Source organism: Conger conger, chromosome 3 (assembly GCF_963514075.1).
Source record: "Conger conger chromosome 3, fConCon1.1, whole genome shotgun sequence".
Classification (NCBI taxonomy): Eukaryota; Metazoa; Chordata; class Actinopteri; order Anguilliformes; family Congridae; genus Conger; species Conger conger.
Genome location: NC_083762.1, coordinates 54,496,865 through 54,516,596, shown reverse-complemented (window position 1 = coordinate 54,516,596; position 19,732 = coordinate 54,496,865). Strand labels below are relative to the sequence as shown.

At 38.4% G+C, this 19,732-nt stretch overlaps 1 protein-coding gene across 2 annotated transcripts; it reads left to right on the top strand.

The window, feature by feature from the left end:
* The first annotated feature begins 571 nt into the window (after positions 1–571).
* LOC133123722 (sodium/potassium-transporting ATPase subunit beta-1-like) lies at positions 572–15,307 on the top strand. Of its 2 annotated transcripts, XM_061234212.1 has the most exons (6): positions 573–844; positions 7,369–7,497; positions 10,039–10,194; positions 12,782–12,966; positions 13,460–13,528; positions 13,846–15,307. In XM_061234212.1, exons 1-6 carry the CDS (start codon positions 748–750, stop codon positions 14,107–14,109), a joined length of 900 nt encoding a protein of 299 aa, XP_061090196.1. In that variant the 5' UTR covers positions 573–747; the 3' UTR covers positions 14,110–15,307. The 2 variants fall into 2 exon arrangements, with proteins under 2 accessions (XP_061090197.1, XP_061090196.1); XM_061234213.1 differs by lacking the exon at positions 7,369–7,497 and having other exon boundaries at positions 572–844.
* The last annotated feature ends 4,425 nt before the right edge of the window (positions 15,308–19,732 follow it).

Below are 19,732 nucleotides of genomic sequence, written 5' to 3'. Positions count from 1 at the left end.
CTGTCCTGAAAAGGGTTTGGTGGAAAGCACCTGGAATTACATCCAATTGCCAAATCTTAGCTTGATGGCAATTTGAAAATGGTTGTAACTGATAAATGAAACTGCCTTCAAAAAGAAAAATACAATGCAGGCTTGCCTCTCTCTCCCGTTGGCCTGTCTGCATGCATGTCTCTATGGTCCTGACATCAAATGAGGTTTCCACAATTAAATGTTATTAGCTACCCTGCGATAGCAACACTTGCTTTGATTTCAAGTCTGTAGACTACTTCATCATTTTGTAATGATTCATTTATTATCGAGGGTTGGACATTCAATAGGCTACACTATAACCGTTAATTCATAATAATTCGCTTAATTGCTGGTATGATCTCACTTTACCGTCACAAGAACTGTACATTTACAGCTGGATCAAGCCCGGCTAACCACGACTTTGAGCCACAGATCCCAGACGGGCGGAGCCATTTGCCCTTTTTCTGCTACATACGATTGTGCTACGTAAACAGAATACGTGTTTGTGATTTGTCAACCTCGGCCCTCCCTCTTTGTAGGTAACTTATTAAAAGAGTTTGCGGGCGGAGTCCGGTGCTAAGAGGGATATATTGTGTTGGGTACATTATAACGAGCCGGGTACAAGTCTGTCTTTTTTGATTTTTGGAGCTTAACGGGTTTGCTCTCAGCGTTGTACCTAGGGTCGCTGAAAAAAGGAAACAGAACATTACGGAAAGGGGAACAAGAAAAAACGCCAAAATGCCCGCTGCTACTAAAGAAGGTGACGGTGGTTGGAAGAAGTTTCTGTGGAATTCGGAAAAAAGAGAATTTCTTGGGCGTACCGGGGGCAGTTGGGGTAAGTAGCCTATGTGATCTAATAAGAAATCGAATTTACATGTCGTTTGATATAATTCGCTAAAGGAGGCAGGCGGCCATGCAGAAACCATGCGTTTTTGGAAAGACTGGCAAACACGATAGAATCTTGCATTTCCTGCCCTCATTTCCTGAAGAGCAAATGCAGCACCTGTTTGACCAGGCTTATTAATCGTTGCATTTCGTTATTTCTATGCAAAAAACGCAGCTACTATGTTTTTTCTGTTTTAAGCCCCTGTTGCGCAACAATTGCCTGTATATATTCGTAGATATAGCTAATTAAAATTTATGTAGTTTAGTATTCTATCAGGTGAGCAATATGGCAATATCCGTAAAATACATGGTTGCTTGGTATTAGCACCACAAATTGATAAGCCTACACGCAGTGTAGTTACATTTTACAGCTGCATCTAGTCTAGTTCAGTGCAGTCGTGACTGAAACTGTTTGGATTGATGTTCTTTTTGAAAGAGGTCATTCTGAAGGACGCTGGATGTGATTTTTTTTAAAAGGGAAAGGGGTGCTCGTGCCGGTGGTCTAGCCTGTTAGCCTATGATTTTGTCACCTGTGCATTCTGAAATGTGAGCTTTTGTATAATGTTTAACTTCCATACAGTAGATCAGATTACAATAACACATTACAATGCTCATCTAAGATTTAAGGCAAATAAATTGCCATGACAATGCGGATAGGTTTTTGATCGTATAGGATGTCCCCCCACTCTAACGTAAAGGGTTAAAAATGCATCATAGTCCAAGGTGAGTCAAGGTGATGGGGCCTGTTCATTCGGATCCACGAGAGAGGACATAATATGCTGCACATTTGGTGTGTGGTGGCTGTTGAAGGGGATCTGGTGTATGTAGCTGACAATGGGAATTGATTAACTTGTGCTCCCTTCCCCTGGTCCGATCGGCTGGCCGAACATTCTTTATCTTCAATGTCACCTTGATATAATTGTTTTCCGTTATGGAGGGTGAGGTTAGCCATAGATTTTCTCCCCGTCAGAAAACCGCTGGATGGCATCGAAGCCGGTGAGCCACAATTACGTAGGCTGTAGCCTACTCGGATCAGTGTATGGCCTACCACAGGGATATAACTTTGGTATAGTGACTGCATTTATGTAGGATGAATATCCATCCATGTTCTAATTTGTGATTGCACTGACTGCACCAAATTTTTTTTTTTTTTTTTTTTTTTTTTTAAGGCCCAACTGTCAAATATCCGTGAGCCACTTGGTAGAGCTGATGTCACTCGTATGTCGATTACAATAAGCATGGCAAATACGGCTGTGAACAAATGGCTAATTTTCACTTAATAGTATTGTCTAAAAACGTACAGCTAGCGTACGGTAGCTAGCTAGCAGGCTTGCTTTGTACACCTTGTAAAATAGCCTGCACCCTTGAATCCCTCTAGGTCACGTTTTATTATTGGCGGTGTGAAAGTGAAACTGACCGAAATGTAGCCTATAGCATGTGAAGTTCACATGCGTTTGAGATCCTCTTCCTGTTTAAGAGATCGGTTTACTTGTTGCTTTAACAGTTGTGATGTAGACAAATGTATATTTTTGTCAGTTGTCGTTTTTGACATTCCGTTTGAGCCACCGACGTAACTTGCATTTTGGTTAACCGATAGCCCATTTTAAGAACGCCTTCCAGCAATGGAAATGTACAAGGACATGCGCGCGTTGCCATTTAAATATAACACTGCAAGATGTTAGCCTACTGTAAATCGGATGCACGAGACCCTGCCTTGGTTACTTTGAAAATGCTGAAACTAGCCACGCCAGCGGTAACAGCCTAAGAAAACCCGATTCACTATTTCGCCTCGCTTTGTGCGACATTGCTACACCTGTATCGGACACAGGGCGTAACTGCATGGAACCTACCGTAATGGTTGGTCTAAAAATCACCGATTCGCCAAAGACTTTGCTCATCTTCTGTTATGTAATGGGGAGGAGCTCTCTCTGAGATGAAAGCAAAGAGAAAGCATTGACTGCAGTCGGCTATTGTTTCTGATTGGCCAATTACAAACCTAGAGACATTTGAACTGCCGTATTGGTTTCGGCCTTGCGCTATGCAGAGGAGACGGCGCGAAATGATTTTTAATTGACTTGACTTTGTCTTCAGCACTCCAGGAACTGCGTGAGAATAATCCCTATAGGCTACACTGAAACTGCGACCCTAAACATTTGTAGCAGCTTTATGGACAAGTAAACTTTTTATTTTTTAATAAATCCTCGGCTCTGTTGCAGCACAGTCGGGTAAACAGCAGTCTCATTGTTTGTATGGATTTTGCGCTTTACCCAATTATTATATAATACAATGTTATCCTTTAATGGCTCATAACTTTGTAAGGCAGTACTGAATAAATGATCTGTGGGCGCAACATATGTTTTGCAGTTTAAGAATTCTGTTTGTACAATATCTTTGGGGATTAGCATTGCTTTGCTACACAATAGACTGTGAAGCAATTGTCTATTTATTGCTTCAGTTAAACAATGAACCATCAAAAGCCTTTCCCGTAGATTGGTAAACAATGGTACTGTGGCAGAGTCATTGTCAGGGTTGCTGGCTTAGTGTGTGAGGAAGACTTCCGAAAGGGGTGGATCACCAAAAGAGGAAATTAAAGGGACAGTCCTGTAGTAACTGGCATTCCGCTGTTGAATTTGTCTAAGAGAATTTTCCCTGAATTGCTCGCCATAAAGGGAGTGGTCCCTGAAGGCCCATGTCACAGTGAACTGCATTAAAAAATGTAGAAAATTAATAATCTCAGCAAAACTACATGGATGAATAGTACTGTGTAAATATAAACATACTTTTGTTTCTTTTTTGGGTGAACTGCCCCTTTAAGGTATGTTTCCCACTTAGTATTTGTCCATCCAGATTATTTTGCATTTTTTTACATATTTGCTGTAGTTTACCATGGTAAAATGGACCATAAGATTCCTTGTAGCCTCGGCTCAAAGCGCCATGTAGCTTCCCAAATATATAATCCCTTCGTTAAGCACAACGATCCAGAGTGTATTTTTTGTTTTTTTGTTTAGTTTTCATCAAACTAGTTTACTTCTACCAACGGGCCCCAACTGTGTAGCGGGCAGTTGGTCTAGTATGAAATTTGGTACTGGGACTTGGTGGCAGCAGTTTCAATATAATATTTCTACGACATAGATTACACCTTGAGTTTAGGAGCTGTTAAGGGTATTAATAAACTAAGTTGCTACTCCACGTAGAACTACAAAATGTTGCATTCCACAAAGTCCTGTCACCACCTCAAATTTCATACCTGAAATTTAGTCCGCCTGCCTGCCACTCAACTGGGGTACTTTTGTAGAAGTAAACTAGTTTGGTAACTTAATTAGATTCAGTGGAACAGAACCGTTTCATTCAAATTGACCTTTTTCTGTTTACTGCGGCAAATCATCCTTCAACTATTCAACTTTCAGGATAATGCCACCTTTGAATGATTATTCTATGTGTATGGTGAAATTAGTGTGACTATTTATATCTTTGGAGTCAATTTTCTGAACCTGATGATATTACAGGACCATTTTTCTCAGTGCATAGTCATCCTATCATCATGAAATTTGAAACATTTACTCTATATCCAGGTGAGAGTTTGAGGCAATTCTCTTGTGGGTACAGCATCACAAATCTCATTGTTCGGTCCTAAAATTGTCATTTTCTACGTGGAATCAGAAATTTCTCAAATGACTATTGGGTAATGGTGAAAAAAAAAAAAAAAAAAATCTTCAAACGGGTCTTAATTAGAATATGAAAGATTTATGATGATATCTTGCTTGGTTCAGATTATAGACTTTTAAAATTTCTTTGACTTTGTAATTTCCACCATCTTGAATATAGTATGCCAATGAACTAATTTGCATATTATCCTTAACTTTTGAAAGATTTATTGCTGTTGAATGATTTTTTGAATGGACTCATCTGGTCTGTTTTACATGGCAACATTTAAATTATGTGAACTGCCCCTTTAAGTGAGAGAGGAAGGTGACTGGCCATTTTCCACAGGCCAGTATGCAATGTTCTGCTGTAGCCCAATGAACTGGTTTTCAGCTGATGGGAGTCTCACCTGCTGGTTGCATGCTGCTGTCTCTAGTATTTCTGTGGAGAACAATGCTAGGATTGGATTAATGCTAATATTATGTATGAGTGCCAATAATTATTTATTGCATTTCAGAATTTAAAAATCCCAAACTGTGCATAGAACTGTAAATCCTGTTTTACAGATCTCAAAATACAGGTCACACTTTTTATATCCACAGCCAATTAAGAGAAGAGCAGCTCAGACTGTTTTAAAAAGTTCAGTCAGAATGAATTCAAGCATTCAAATGGTATAAAAAGCCAATGGAGCTTTGCACATGACGTACACCCAGTGAGCACTTTATGTATTTATTAGACTTATTTTTTTGACTTCTTTTGTCTTCTGCTGTAGTCTATCCAACTAGAGCTTTCATGCATTGTCTCTTCAGAGATGCTGTGCTGCACACCACTGTTGTAATGCATTGTTATTTGTGTTACTGTCTTCATACTTGTAATGGAATTTGAAATAAAGAATAGCGCAAAAAAAAGAAAGAACTGTGTTAATAAGGTCAGAGGAGAAGGGCCAGTCTATTCAAAGCTGACAGGAAGGTGACTAATGCAAATAACTGCTCATGGTATGCAGAAGAGTGGTATAATTACAGAAGAATTCTGCTTGTTTATTTTGCTATTCAGTTTATTTATTTTTTATTATTGGCCATCTTGTTGCTATGACAGAATATAAATGATTGGTGGAAGAATAAAAACCAAAACAAAAAAACTTAACTCCCAGATAGATCCCCCCCCCCCCCCAACCCATGCTTGTTAACTAGATGAATAACTGGCTCTTTAAACTGTCATACTCTGCCTTCTACTAATACAGCTAGAACACTGAGAGTGTGTTGCTTCCATTCATAGTTTGGTTGCTGCGACACTGGGTGTCTGAGTTGAACAATCTGAATATGCAGGTGCCCTAGGTGGGTGCAGGGGGCTTGCGCGAAGGGGATGGAGTCCAACTTTTTGGCCATCTTACCTGTAGTTACATATCATTGATAACTATTTCATTCCTGTGCTTCCAGTGCAAAAATAATATGCAGTATTTGCTGTGTGCATGCTAATTGTGTTACCTCTATGAATGGTTAGGGGAGCAACGTTCACTTTAATTAGTATCTCCTAAAACTGTTATTTACTTGACCCATACGTGTTTTAACAAGTAAAAAAAAAAAAAAAAACTGAAACTGTTTTTAGATGCCTATTTGTAAATGAAAACCTAGCTTCCTCTGTCCATAGGGCGCATTGATTAGCAGCTGTGCGGCACCACACAAACCGTAAGTTTGTGGTTGCCAGGTACTGTTTGCTGCAGCGGGAGTGGCAGTGGGAGCACAAGTTTAGTGACGCGCATACGCATTTATCATGAATCGAGTATAAGGACAGTCCTATGTGGAGTGAATACAAAAGCTCAAAAGTATTACAGTTGTCATAGGTAAAGAAGACCAATGGAAGAATATTGTGCTCTTGAAACGGAGAGCTTCATGTAGACAAGATGGCTGCTGCTGCTATTACTACTTTTTATTAACCTTTAGGCTATACAGGGTAGGTTGGCGGAGCACGTGCTTTTTCCCACAAGTAGCCGAACCAGCTTGTCTTTGGACATGTGAAACTCTGTGTGTTTAACAGAGTTTTTAAAAAGTGTGAAACCTAAAATTTATTAGATTTGGACCTGTTTTGAAAAGGGTGTCCACTACAGGGCACTACTGTTAAATTGTCATTTAAAACGGGAACCTTTTTTCAGTAGCCTAGTAAGATTGACCCGATTATCAAAGTACATCAATAAAGCTTAATTACTAGACTTGTTTCAGGTGGACCATGAAATTCTTTGAATTATTGGTTAAGAGATGTTGGTCTCAATGTGGTTGTTCCTTCTGGGTAAAAGGAAGGATAGACAAAGACTGTAAATTATAAATTATAAGTGACCTGTTGCATTAGACCCAAAACGCCTCATCCAGAAAAAGTGCTGGCAGATGGACTCCTGTCAAACAGCACCGTTTACATTCTTTGTCATTACACCAGCATTCAGCATCTCAGCCTAGACTGTTCCTTTTCCTCCCTGTTTTTAGACCCACCTTCCCTTCCCCAACTGCCTGTTTTTAGTTGGTGGTGAAGGTTAAGCGGAGAAAGCCATTATTCATGTTGAGCAGTCCAACACCTCTAACGACAGCCCCACCCAAAACCCACTTTGGCTCACTGTATTGTTTTGGGGGAGGGGGGGTGGTAGTTTTCCCAGAAAGTCACACACTTGGTACTTTGTCTGTGATGGGAAATGTGACATTGGTGTACTTCCCTGCTCCCCCCCAGTGACCTCATTTCAATTTGCTGCATGGCAGGCCTTTTTTGGCTGGGGGTGACCGCTGTTATGGGTGTAGCTTTGATGTTTGTTGTACTATTTGTACTTATTGCTCTGCCTTTTCCTTGCAGCGAAAATCTTATTGTTCTATGTGATCTTCTATGGCTGCTTGGCTGGGATATTCATTGGCACCATCCAGGCCCTGCTTCTTACCATAAATGACTATAAACCCACTCACCAGGACCGAGTTGCCCCCCCAGGTAAGAATTATGAGAAGCGCTTTGCACAATTGCTGGGAGATGTGAGACTAATAGGAGTTTCTGGCCATACTTTTTTTTTTTTTGGTTGGCAGAAACTGTAAATGACAAGCTATTTTGGGGAATACTGCCAGTCTTTTATCAGGGCTTAGCTGGGTACAGGTCTCCTTTTCAGTAGTATGTGCCGGAAATCGATTTGTGTGAAATGGGTAGAGTGCTCCGCACTAACTGTGTGTGATTAATCTTTTAATTGAGCAGAAGTGGTCTGAAAAATTCTCTCTATACATTTTCTGTGTTTTATAAATTGACCCAGGGCATTGTCTAGGGCCAGTTTTTTGGGGGGCTGCCCACATCCAAAAAAAGTCCAAAACGGTTTCAAATGTAAAATTTTATTTGGTGGCAAATGCGAAAGTGAGTTCTTTGTCCAGGTGAGCCTGCTTGTCAAGATGGTAATGTCAAAATTGTGTAAACCACGTGCCTGTAGGGACCTCATATGCCATGCTGAAATTATACCAAGGTTTACCATTATTGCTACTACTGATACAGCATCTACTTTGGCTACAGTTGATGAATTAACATTTCCTTTAAGCAGCCACTTTGAATTGTAACATTTGAGTAGCCAAACATTTTGTATTAAAATGCTCAGAAAAGTAATTTTATTAGCATGGCATTGTTTTTGTTTAATTAGTTGCATTTTTAAAATTGAGCAGTTTTGAAATTTGAGTGTGGGTTGAATTTGTGTGTGTGATTGAAATGCATTTTGAGCTGCATGAGTTTGCAAATTTAGTTCAATAGCTTTTATTGTGCAGTGGGAGCTAGGTAGATTGCCGTCTATTTTGGTATGGAATGATCAATGGCATGGGTCTTTTTAAAGAGCATAATATTTTTTTGTTTGACCCTATCGATGATAATGATGTCAAGTAATGAATGATCAATTCGTTAATACCTTCCAAAGTAACCCAATTTTATGGCCATAGTTTTGATTTGTATGTGGGTATAGATTTCCTCTTCACTTTGAAAGTTGACCTGTACTTGTAATGTTGACCTATACTGCTATGTATAGTGTATAGTAAGTGTGGGTGCCATTTGCATGTGCATTAGTCGTTTAGTGAAAAGCTGTAGACAAGTCGATTGTCCAGTGGTTCTAAATTACTTTTATTAACCTGGTTTTCTGTTTAAAATCTCTCTAAACTGGTGTCAACCAGTGGCAGATGGGTTCCCCTACTGAGTCAGGTTCTGCTCAAGGTTTCTTCCTGTTGCCAAGGAGGTTTTCCTTGCCACTGTTGCCCTCAGCGTACTCTTGGGGCCCGGTTTCTCTGTAAAGCTGCTTTGTGACAAAGGCCCTTGTAAAAAGCGCTATACAAATAATTGATTGATTGATAAATGGAGACAAAATGTCAATGAATAAATAAAGGCATAATCAAATTTTTAAAAGGGACTTTCCCACCTTACCCATGGCTCATTGTAATGAGCTGTTGGCCTTTGTGCTGGCTTGCTTGCTTGCGCGATACCAAACTCCCTTTGTATGGCGCGCACTGCTGCCTAGCTGATATTATTAGCTGCAGACGGTTGTAAAGGCTTGGCTGAGATGATAACGTCTAGTTCACCTGCCTTTTTGCAACCCGCCGCCTATTATAAAAGCAGTATGACTGTTAGTCGGAGCTACCAGGGAAACCACGTGAAACGTTTGTACTGCACGCTGAACTTTCTTTCTATTGGTGGTTTCGAAAAAGGAAGGAGCTGGCATGTGCTTTAATCTCCACCCCCTCAGACAGTCTGCTAAAAGTTTCCATTGTGAGAGAACCATGTGAGCTGGAGGAGTTTCACAAGCCTGGGCTGGAAGTGAGGCAGTTAAAGTATGCTCTTGTTTTCCTCCGTTTAATAACCCCTCATGTTCCTGAACTACTTTTATGCCGTCGCTAAGAAAAGTTATGTTGGTTGTTTTTGTATATTTTTTAAATAAAATATAAGGGGGTTGGCTAACATTTGATTAAAATGACTGAATAGCAGAACATTTTGTCAGTTGTCTGTGCGTGCATTTGAGTGAGAACATTGTGTTTTTTCCCTGCTCTGGCCCCTCCTACAAACCGTAGAAACATGACATGTCTCCTCCCTCTTTTTTTAACCACCTCTCTACTTGTAGTCTGTCAGACCTGCCCCTGTCTGTTTCTGTGGAAAATTACTGCCACATGGAACACAGCCATATTGCATACAAGCTCTTCATGACCTTGAGTGCAGTACTGATGGATAGCCTTTCATGTGTGTCTAGTCATGTAAAGAAGTACCAGATGTCACTGTAGCTGTGCGCCATGACAGTTTTGAAATTGCAAGTGAATGAGGTGAACTTGGTATAATTAACATCCAGATTTTTAGATTTCCCTGGTCAGAGTGGATGGAATTGGATTTAAAAAAATGTATGTATATTAAGTGTAATATAATGATAAATTCTTGGGATTTAATACTTGAAATGTACTTATGTTCTTCAATCTTTCGCTCCTTTCCCACCGACTCATTTCGTTCATTACGATATCTTGCCCCTCTCAGGTTTAACACACACTCCACGTTCTGAGAAAACGGAGCTGTCTTTCACTCTTGGTGAATCGTCGTCTTTCAAGAAGCATGTCAAGGCTATGCATGACTTCCTGGAAGCATATAATGACACGCAACAGTTGGACCAGATGAAGTATGAAGACTGTGGAGGTAAGCACCTTCTTTGCCTTCCTGGGGGGTGGAGTTTTTGGAGGGGGTCTGTGTGGAACTGATTAGCTTAACCTCTGTGGAAGGGGGTGCCTTCTCTGCTTAAGTTTTCTGTTCATGGTGTAAACATCTATTGTGGCTTTTTTGGCACTACTTTTAGTAACTTACGGAAGGATGATTCATGAAAAGGAATAGGCTTTCTTTAAGATGGCTGTTCTACTTTCACAATGACTATTGATCCATATGCTAATTTATATTGTGCAGTGTCGCATTCAAGTCAATATGGATGGATGCATAGAGGGCATAAAACACTCATAGGCTAATGCCAAAAAGTAACGACGATTTGCCTAATTTGCCTAAGTAATGTCTTGCCACACTTAACAATTATATCAACAATGCCACTCATTGTCCTACAGCTTATTTCTGATGCAGGAACATTCAACAGCTTCTAAAAATGTATTAATACAAGATATATAACATGCAGCCTGGAGCACCAAGTCTTTTGGTATATTCACATAAAACTTTATTCTTAAGCTGAAGAATTCTAGGAATCGGACAGTTTTCTTATAACCAAGGGTAGTGGATTTTGACACATTGGGGTCAAGACGCTCGTAGGCTAATAGTGCAGTCTGAAGTCTGTGAAATCCGACATTGTGACTAGTGGGAAACTTTATTAATGTTGTTCTGCTATGTAAAAACTTGGGAGTTAAAAATTTTCTCCAAAAAGTTGGACCCAAGTGCCAAAACAATACGAAGACCATATTTTAGCAAAGACTAAGCGGCATTCTTAGCCACTGATCTCAGTTTAATTCACAGCATACTCTGGTGCTGTAAAGAAGAACTACAGTGATGGTGCCCAGGAATCAGCCAATCAATAGCAAGCATTCATGGAACAGCCCATTGCGTAAACTTGAACGATTAGTAATGCGCTCGTTCAGGTAATATTGAAGAGGAAGATATGTTTACAAATGAGTGTCTGCTTCTTGAAACAAAATTGTCCTACTTTACAATTTAAAAATTTGTGCTTGTGCCTGTATTCAATTTATGTTAATGTAGAGCCACAAAATGGATTTTGTCCCACATTTAAATTTCACACATTTAAATTTCACGTTTTCAGATGCTAATCGAATCGCCCCTTAAGAGCTGTGGCATAAACTAAAATATCATGATATCTTAAGATAATAATGAATTCAACCTGGGTCAGAAGGCCAAATTGTACTTCAAGCAGAGAAGAAATGGAAGAATGTCATAGTGTAAATTCAGCCCCACATGAATGTGTAAAAGCCAAAAAAAAAGAAATCTCGCAAACCATTAATTCCTCTTTCCCTTCCACATTAAGCAAACCTCAAACTAACATGAGGAGAGATGATGCATCGCCTACTTTCCAAAGCAGGAAAATGAGCATCTGAGTCACGTAGCCAAAGTCACAGGACTTCAAATATTATAATATATCATTGAATGTGACGGTATTTTTATTTATTTATTTTCTATATATTAGTTATTTGTATATCAAAAAGAAAATGATAAAAGAAATGAGGGAAAAAAACTGATGAAGATAATAATAATAATAATAATAATAATAATAATAATAATAAATAAATAAATAAAAAATGTATAAATCACATGCAATACAGTGAATTAAGAAACTAATTTTGGCTATTTGGATCTCTAACCTATAGGTCAAATTCATTAATAATTACTTTGTACTTCGTACATTGTAGCCTAATCAACAACTGGTTAACCTCGCATTATATTTTGGCACACTATAGAAATATTTATTTGTTGGTGATCATGAACAGTACATTGCATTTATGTTTGAAACGAGTGGACAAATGTAAGTTTATTAAGCGTCGCCAAGCGCCTGTAAAAATGTGCCTGTGAAGCATACTTTGCAATCTGCACTTCTATTAATTGATGGACGTAAATGATTGAATCACGATTAAATTGAAGCCATTCATAAAGATGGCCTTAAAAGGTCTTGTCATTATGAAAAAAAAAATGCTTCCCTTCTAAATGCTGCTCTTACAGCGATGGATCATTCATCGACAAGTAACTTGCTTACAAAAGCTGAACGTCCTGACTTTATCCAAAGACATCGGGAATCTAATCGAGCTAACCAAGTTAGTGACGCATATGAAATTGATCTAGATTCTAGCATTCAGGTAAACATTTCAAGAATTTGGTACTCTTAGTTGAAGTGTGTGGTGGAAAGCAGTTTAAAAGGCCTTTTTTTTTTTTTTTTTTGTAAATTAAACATTTTACTTTAGACCTCTAGTCACAAATATTAACAACCTGTTAACGTACAAGACTGCACCTTGACCATTGCCACGTCGGTCATGAGAAATGTTACTATTTAATCCTAATTACCATTGACTGCTATTACCATTTACCATGTCCCAGAGTTAATTGGGCACTGTACAATGAAAACAAATTAAATTCATTCTTGAAATTTACTAGAGCAGAAATCAGGTTTTCAAGCTTGTTGCTTTTTTTAAGACATGGATACATGTAATGGAACAATTAGACCAACAAAAGATGTAGGCTATCAATAGAAAAAAAAGTAATTTTAGTTTTTCTATGTGTTTATCAGATGTTCCTGCGACCTACAAAATGCGGGGGGCTCTGGACGACAGCCAGGGTTCCAAGAAGGCCTGTGTTTTCCGGAGAAGTTGGTTGGACAAGTGCTCTGGCCTGGAAGACCCAGACTTTGGGTTTAGTGATGGGAGACCCTGCTTGATTGTCAAGCTCAACAGGATTGTCAATTTCCTTCCAAAGGTAAGTCTCCTCTCTGTCTGTCACATCTCCTTGACATTTAACATTTCAGCTGGATGTGTTAAAAGTTCACTGTGGGCATATGGTTTCCCATACTCCTTGGATTACATTTAAAGTGGTTTGGGTTTAGAATTAGACTTTTCTGAACCTGGGGAGGCTTTCTTTTTAGATCCATTCCATTTCGGTGTTGTTATTGGTGGTCTGAAATGTCTGTAATTTGGCCTATTGTAAGCTTTATGGGACTTTGTGTGTGGAAAAGACTAGAAAAGTCCTTATTTATTGTATAAGTGTGGGAACTCTTAATTTGAATGCATGCGACTGACCAATATGAAAAAAGTTAAGGCTTTCCTTTTTATAAAGTAGTAACATAATGATCATGAATGTTTATCAGAAGTTGTGATTGGACCTATCCTCTGACCGATTCACTCCAGTCTTACCATCCTCCAACAAAAAGATGTGTATTACATGTTCTAACCATCTCAAAATGTGTCTCTAGCCACCGGCCAATGTCACTATCGGAGGTGTGTTCGTCCCTGATGTGGTCCCGATTAACTGCTCTGCCAAGGTATGCTGCAACAGCCTGGTTACCAAGTTCACTGGTGATGCAATAACCATATCACTTTAGATATTGAACTGTACAATGGCAATAACATGGACAATGGTTTTAGTCTTCACGTTAAAAATCAATTAACTGGTCAGGCACCAAAAAAAAAAAAACGGTTCAATTGATCAAGTGCCCGGTAACCAAAAAAGCGGCACGTTCTGTGGTTTTCTTGGACTAGGGCTGGGGCGTTTCACTGTACACAATTTTGCTTTTTAAATAAATATGGACTGAAATTGTGTCTTGGTCTTAAATGTTTTTCCTCTGAACCCCCCATATAGAGACCTGAGGATGCTGATAAGATGCAGGAAATCAAATACTATGGCCTGACAGTAGGATTCCCTCTGCAGTACTACCCCTATTATGGCAAGCAGCTGCATCCCCAGTATCTCCAGCCCCTGGTGGCTGTCCAGTTTGGCAACATAACAGTGAACACTGAACTGCGTATTGAATGCAAAGTCTATGGACTGAATATCAACTACAGCGACAAGGACCGCTTCCAGGGACGCTTTGATGTTAAACTCACCATCAAAACAAAGTCATGACCTCAGCCTTCAATTCTAGCACTTTCTCTGCCACCCCTGCCTACCCCTGCCTACCCCTCCCATTTCAAAAGTAATGAAAATAATTTAGACAGAGAGAAATTAAGTATAGCGTGCACAGCTAGTCCTGAACAAATTGTCATAACATATGGGACCTACACTTAATCTGTATGCTTCTCCACTAGCTTTTCTGCATATATCTAGGGTTAGAATGTAAATGACAGAGTAGCAATAGCATAATGTATTTATTCTACTGTAAATGAGAATACTCCTTGAGCCATGGGACATCTACATACATTACTGTAAGTTATAATTCCACTACTGACATGTAGCAAGCAGTGTTTCTGTCCCCTAAGTATTGCTGCCTTGTGTGGTTTATATATATTTTTGGAGTGTACAGTACAGTAGTCGCATAATATGGTCCTATCTAAGCCATGTTGTAATTTTGTTTTCTTATGTGAGCAAGCTTTAGCGGTCCAAGGTGTATATATGTATTCTTTATTCTTACTAACTGAAAATACTGGCATGGTACCTCTTTCCTGTTCCTCCCCTGGCCCCACCTCCAACCCAATCCCCACCTCTTCCCAGGCTGTGTGAGAGAACGGCTGCACTCCGTGGAATCCATTAGCTTTTCTGTGTTTCTTTTTAAGTCTATGATTGTGGGGAGAATCAATTTTTACATCACCTTTTTATTTTATTATTTTTTTTTTTATCGCTTTTAAATGTGAGATATGGGGTTTGTTACTTGTTTTTGTTTTTCTGTTTTTCCCTTTTGCTTTAGAGTAATGTAGAATTTTGTGTTTTCAGCCTGGAAAACTGTTAACCTTCCACGGTTAGCAGCATAAACTCAGTGCTTTTTAAATACAATTGTTTTGCTGGAGACATCACGCAATGTGGTGTAACTTTCTAATGAATGTTTTAGCCATTTTCATGGTGGAAGAATTTTATATTTATGCAGTTGTACATTTTCTTTGTCTGCAGGAAAAAGTGTAATGTATAAATACAATACCAAAGTCACTGGTTAAGTTAAGTAGAATCCTATCAAAAGCAATTCAGTACCCCATGTAATAGGATATTTTGTTGGTGTTGAAAGTGCAAAAGTCAATGTTGAACATCCGTAAATTTATCAGGAGTCCGTCTACTAGTCATCTTCTTAATCCGGGTGAGACTTAAACAAAAATAAAATGAATAAAATACCCAATGTTCTGTTTTATTCCGTTACATTGATTTAAAGTGTGTAGAATCTTTTTGTGATTGTTCAGTCCCATCTCTTTAACCTTATGCCTGGAATGATATTGCATATGAGAAAATGAGATGGACATATTACGGTCTGCTTTTTGCCTGATTGAGGTTTATAAGGGAAATTATTGTATAGGTTTTCAGACAATATGAGCGTTCATGGATGTTCAAGTAGCATTTGGTTATTTGCACATGGATTTTAACGCATGAAATTTACAAAGAGGCGATAAATGAGTTCTAAATGCTTTGCTTATATTCTACAAAATTTAACTGCTTACAGAGTAGCTAATGTATATGCCGCATGCCAAGGAACTGTTTATCAAATAATGTGTAGCTTTCATCATGGCAAAGCTATAATACTAATTTAATGCATTAATTTACATTCCTAAACCATATGCTAAGTTCGTGTTCCTTTGGGCAGATGTTTTTTAGGATTGCCTTTCAAGGGTACTGCATTTCCTCTAGGAATCTTTTTGTTCTTAACAGTGAGCTTGTCTCGGAATAGCTGTTTTTATCATTTTATGGTATGGGAAAAATACTATATAGATAGAGATAGGGATAGGGATAGAGATGAATATAGATAACTTAATTTATGTTCGTTTGTAAGGGCCAATTTATCTTACAGTTGATATGAAGCCAACACTGTCAAAACTATGCCTTAAAGAACATTATAGGACTTAAAATGTGTAATCTCAACTAATGCCTTAATTTTCTGTAATGGACTGTATGAAATATAATTGAGGTTAAATATATATACATTTAATCAATTTGTAATTGACAGCCTAGAGCAAGCACTCCTTACTCTTTCTATCATAGTTACCTGGTCACTGGACCCTGAACCCTGTGCACACCTGTGTCATAGTCCCATAATCACATATTTACAATTATGATGATTCTTTTTTAATGTGTTTTGCTACTTTGTGTGCTTTTCAGATGACGTTTCAAAACGGTATGTTACACAAACCCAATTCCCTTCACTATGAGGCAAACGATTACCTCATTCAGGAGATCCACATGGAATAGCAGCAGTAGTGACGAATTGTCCAATTGCCTGTTTGGCTCAAATCCTGTAGTGGCAAGAGCAAGACCTATTGTTGGTTTAGGGATCTTGCAAATGTGTTTGTATAATTCTAATGAGGTCACTTCAATAGTCTGCAGTAAACAAGTCTTTTCAATGGTTGGAACAAGGCTTCCGTGCATGTTAGCCCCCCCCCCCCCCCTTCTGTTAATGGTCCATTATTGTTCATTCAATAGTATTCCCATTTCCCCCACTAATCGATCATGTACACTTATGTCAGTCATAAAAGGAATGGCAAAATGCTACTATAATGCTGCTGCTGAATAACACAAAATTAAAATTGCTTATGTATATATTTTAGTTGATTCATTCTGAACATTTTCTCCTCCGAGTGGTTGGGGTTATGGAGTGAAGATGTATAGAGCTGGTTTCACAGACACATTAAGTTTAGTCCTGGACTAATTTGAGTTTTATATGGAGAATCTCCATTGGAAATTTAAATTAGTTTAGGACTAGACTTAATCTGTGTCTGTGAAACCGGGCCATTATTTATCTTTGTGAGACAGGCCTCTCCTCTCATAGATTTAACCATGGCTGGGTTCGATAATAAAAACTCCAGCCGTATGTGTATTGCAGATTTGGCCATCCAATTTAACCTCTCATTTGGAATTACTTGCCATGTAGTACATACAGCCCAGTAAGTGAAAGCATATATTGCTCTGACCAAATTAAATTCCTGGGATGTGAATATGAGATATGGTATTCATATATAGCTATTTCTTCCCGAATGTGGTGCATTAATGGCATAAGGTAGCTTTAAGTAGGTAAATGATCATTCAATAAATGTAAATCATCTAAGTAAGAACAATTAGCATCTAATTAAGAACAGTTCCCATCTCATAATACAGAGCATGTTACTATGGTTGGAACAAATACCAACATACGCAGTGGGTCCCCTTGACAAGGGTTGAGAAAAGCTGGATTATACCCCAGTAACAACCTTTCATTCATGAGCATATCACAAGCATAAACTAAAAGATTAGGAAAAATAATGAAGAGCAAAAATGGACATTAAATCCAGAAACTAATACAACCTAATACAACCCACTTCTGAGCTAAACCAGTGGTTTTCAGACTTGGTCCTGGGTACCATCCTTGAATATATATCCTAGTTTTTGTTCCAACCAAAATTGTAATTCCAAAACTTTAATAAGCTGTTCTTTTTTCTTCTAAACTTTTAATGATACCGTCTTAAAACATAATGGCCCAGTTTCTCTGACAGAAATTAAGCCTAGTTCTAGGCTGCATCCGAAATCACACACTACATACTACAAACTATATATGTATACTATCATTCCACATACATGAGGCAGCTTTAGTACAGTATATAAGTAAAATGTAAGGTGGATTTTCTGGTTCTGGTTTAACAGACCTCATACAGACCTCAATTTAGTCCACATCTAAAATTAATCTGTGTCTGTGAAACCGGCCCATTATGTTCGAAATGGCTAAGCCTGCCATGAAGAATAAACATAAAACCCCATGTATATTGCAAATGATTACATAAAGATGTTTTAACTGATCAAATTAAAGACTGAGGTACATGAATTGGCTCCAAAGTTGTGAAAGTGTGGACACCTGGCCACTGAAACAAACAATTGGTAGATTAAGATCAAAAGATAATAAAAGCCATACCTGCACTGTGATAAGTTTAAGGGAGAAAATATGAAAGAACATGTTCAACAGCTTTAATTACCTTAAGAGATTAGCTGTAACAAAAATCTGCATACAAGAGGGTCCTCAGAAGCGAGTTTGAAAACCACTGTGCTAAACCATAATAGGAGTGCATTTAGATGGGATCTAGGCTGTGACCTACAGTTTAATGCCTTGCGGTGCCATGGTAAATATGGAGTTTTCTCTCAATTAATTTCTGATTGTTATTTTGTGCCTACCGTCATCAAACCTTGTTTGTTGACATGCCATTTGTCGTTTTCACATCCATATCTGCTGCAAGGTGTTTTCAGAGTGTATGTGTGCAAGTCTACCCAAGTGGTGGCCTAGGGGTCCAGACCCTGAAATGAGGCTGCCTGTTTTGGTGTCAGGGAATTAACACAGAGAAGAACGGGAGCTCTTTAGAGCAGTGACGTCCAACGGGTTTCTCCCACTCAAAGTGAAACAATGATTTTGTTTGATTTCATTCACTTTGTCTTGCATCGCTTGCTTCTCCGCCTTCCCTCCCTCCTGAACATTTAGTTCTGTTGCGCCCCTATCCCACAGATTAAATCACAAGATGTCTCTTTTGGCGCTGGGCAGGGGAGGTGCTGTGTCTGTTCCTTTTAAGCACTAAGGTCATTTTGTCTTTTGCGTCAATTGTGACCCGAGTGACCTAATCCAGCCATTCAGAACAGGATACACTGATCAATAGTTTTTGTGGATATTGTGCCACTCACTATCCTGTTCAGACTTTAGCAAATTTAGCATCCCAAACATCACTGGTTACCAACATTTAAAGTGTTGTAAATCAGCTTCATGTTCATAATGTGACAATTGTGTAATAATCATTCTCTGAATTATACATTTGGTCAACTTTGCATCAGCATTGCAAAGGAAAGCAAAAAACTACTAAATAATGGGTAACACTTTAAAATTGTGCATGAATTGGCATTAACTTATGTGGTTGTTGAACTAACTACTGTGAAGTTAATATGCACAGCTTTGTTTATGTATTTGTACATCAATTGTTCATTACAGTAATTCATGTTAAGAACTACATTAGTTATGTCAATTCAGGTACCCTTATGTGACTGAATAATGGAACAAAATATTATGTTTTAGTTACCTTCAGATATTGTGGCAGTGTATATCTACAGTGACTGTTGTCTGGCATTTTTGAATGACACAACAGGACACAAGTAATATGCAATTCAAATTTCTATTGAAAAAAAAAATGTTTTGTACATTATACATCATTTTGCTAATGGTTATACTAACTCTAACCTGATGATAACTTGGTTTACTCTGTTTTTGACATTGAAATGGTTTAGATTATGGAATTACTTGGTTTGTTAAGGATGCACATTGAAAATATAGAATGAAGCGTTTTTTGTGGTTTTGGAAATGTGGTTATCCACATGGTAAAACAAAATTAGACATGATTAAAACAATAAAATGAAAGTGAAAATTCTGCCTCCAAAGGCAGATCTTGGAAAAAACCATTACAATCTCTACTACAAGACAGATGGCGGGCTGTTACAGTCCACCATGAAATTGGCGGTTAAAAATTCAATTCATGTTGTGTAGCTGTGAAAAGCATAGGAAATTATAATCCTGTGAGATTATTGTAGTACAAGTGAATTACTGTATATGTGC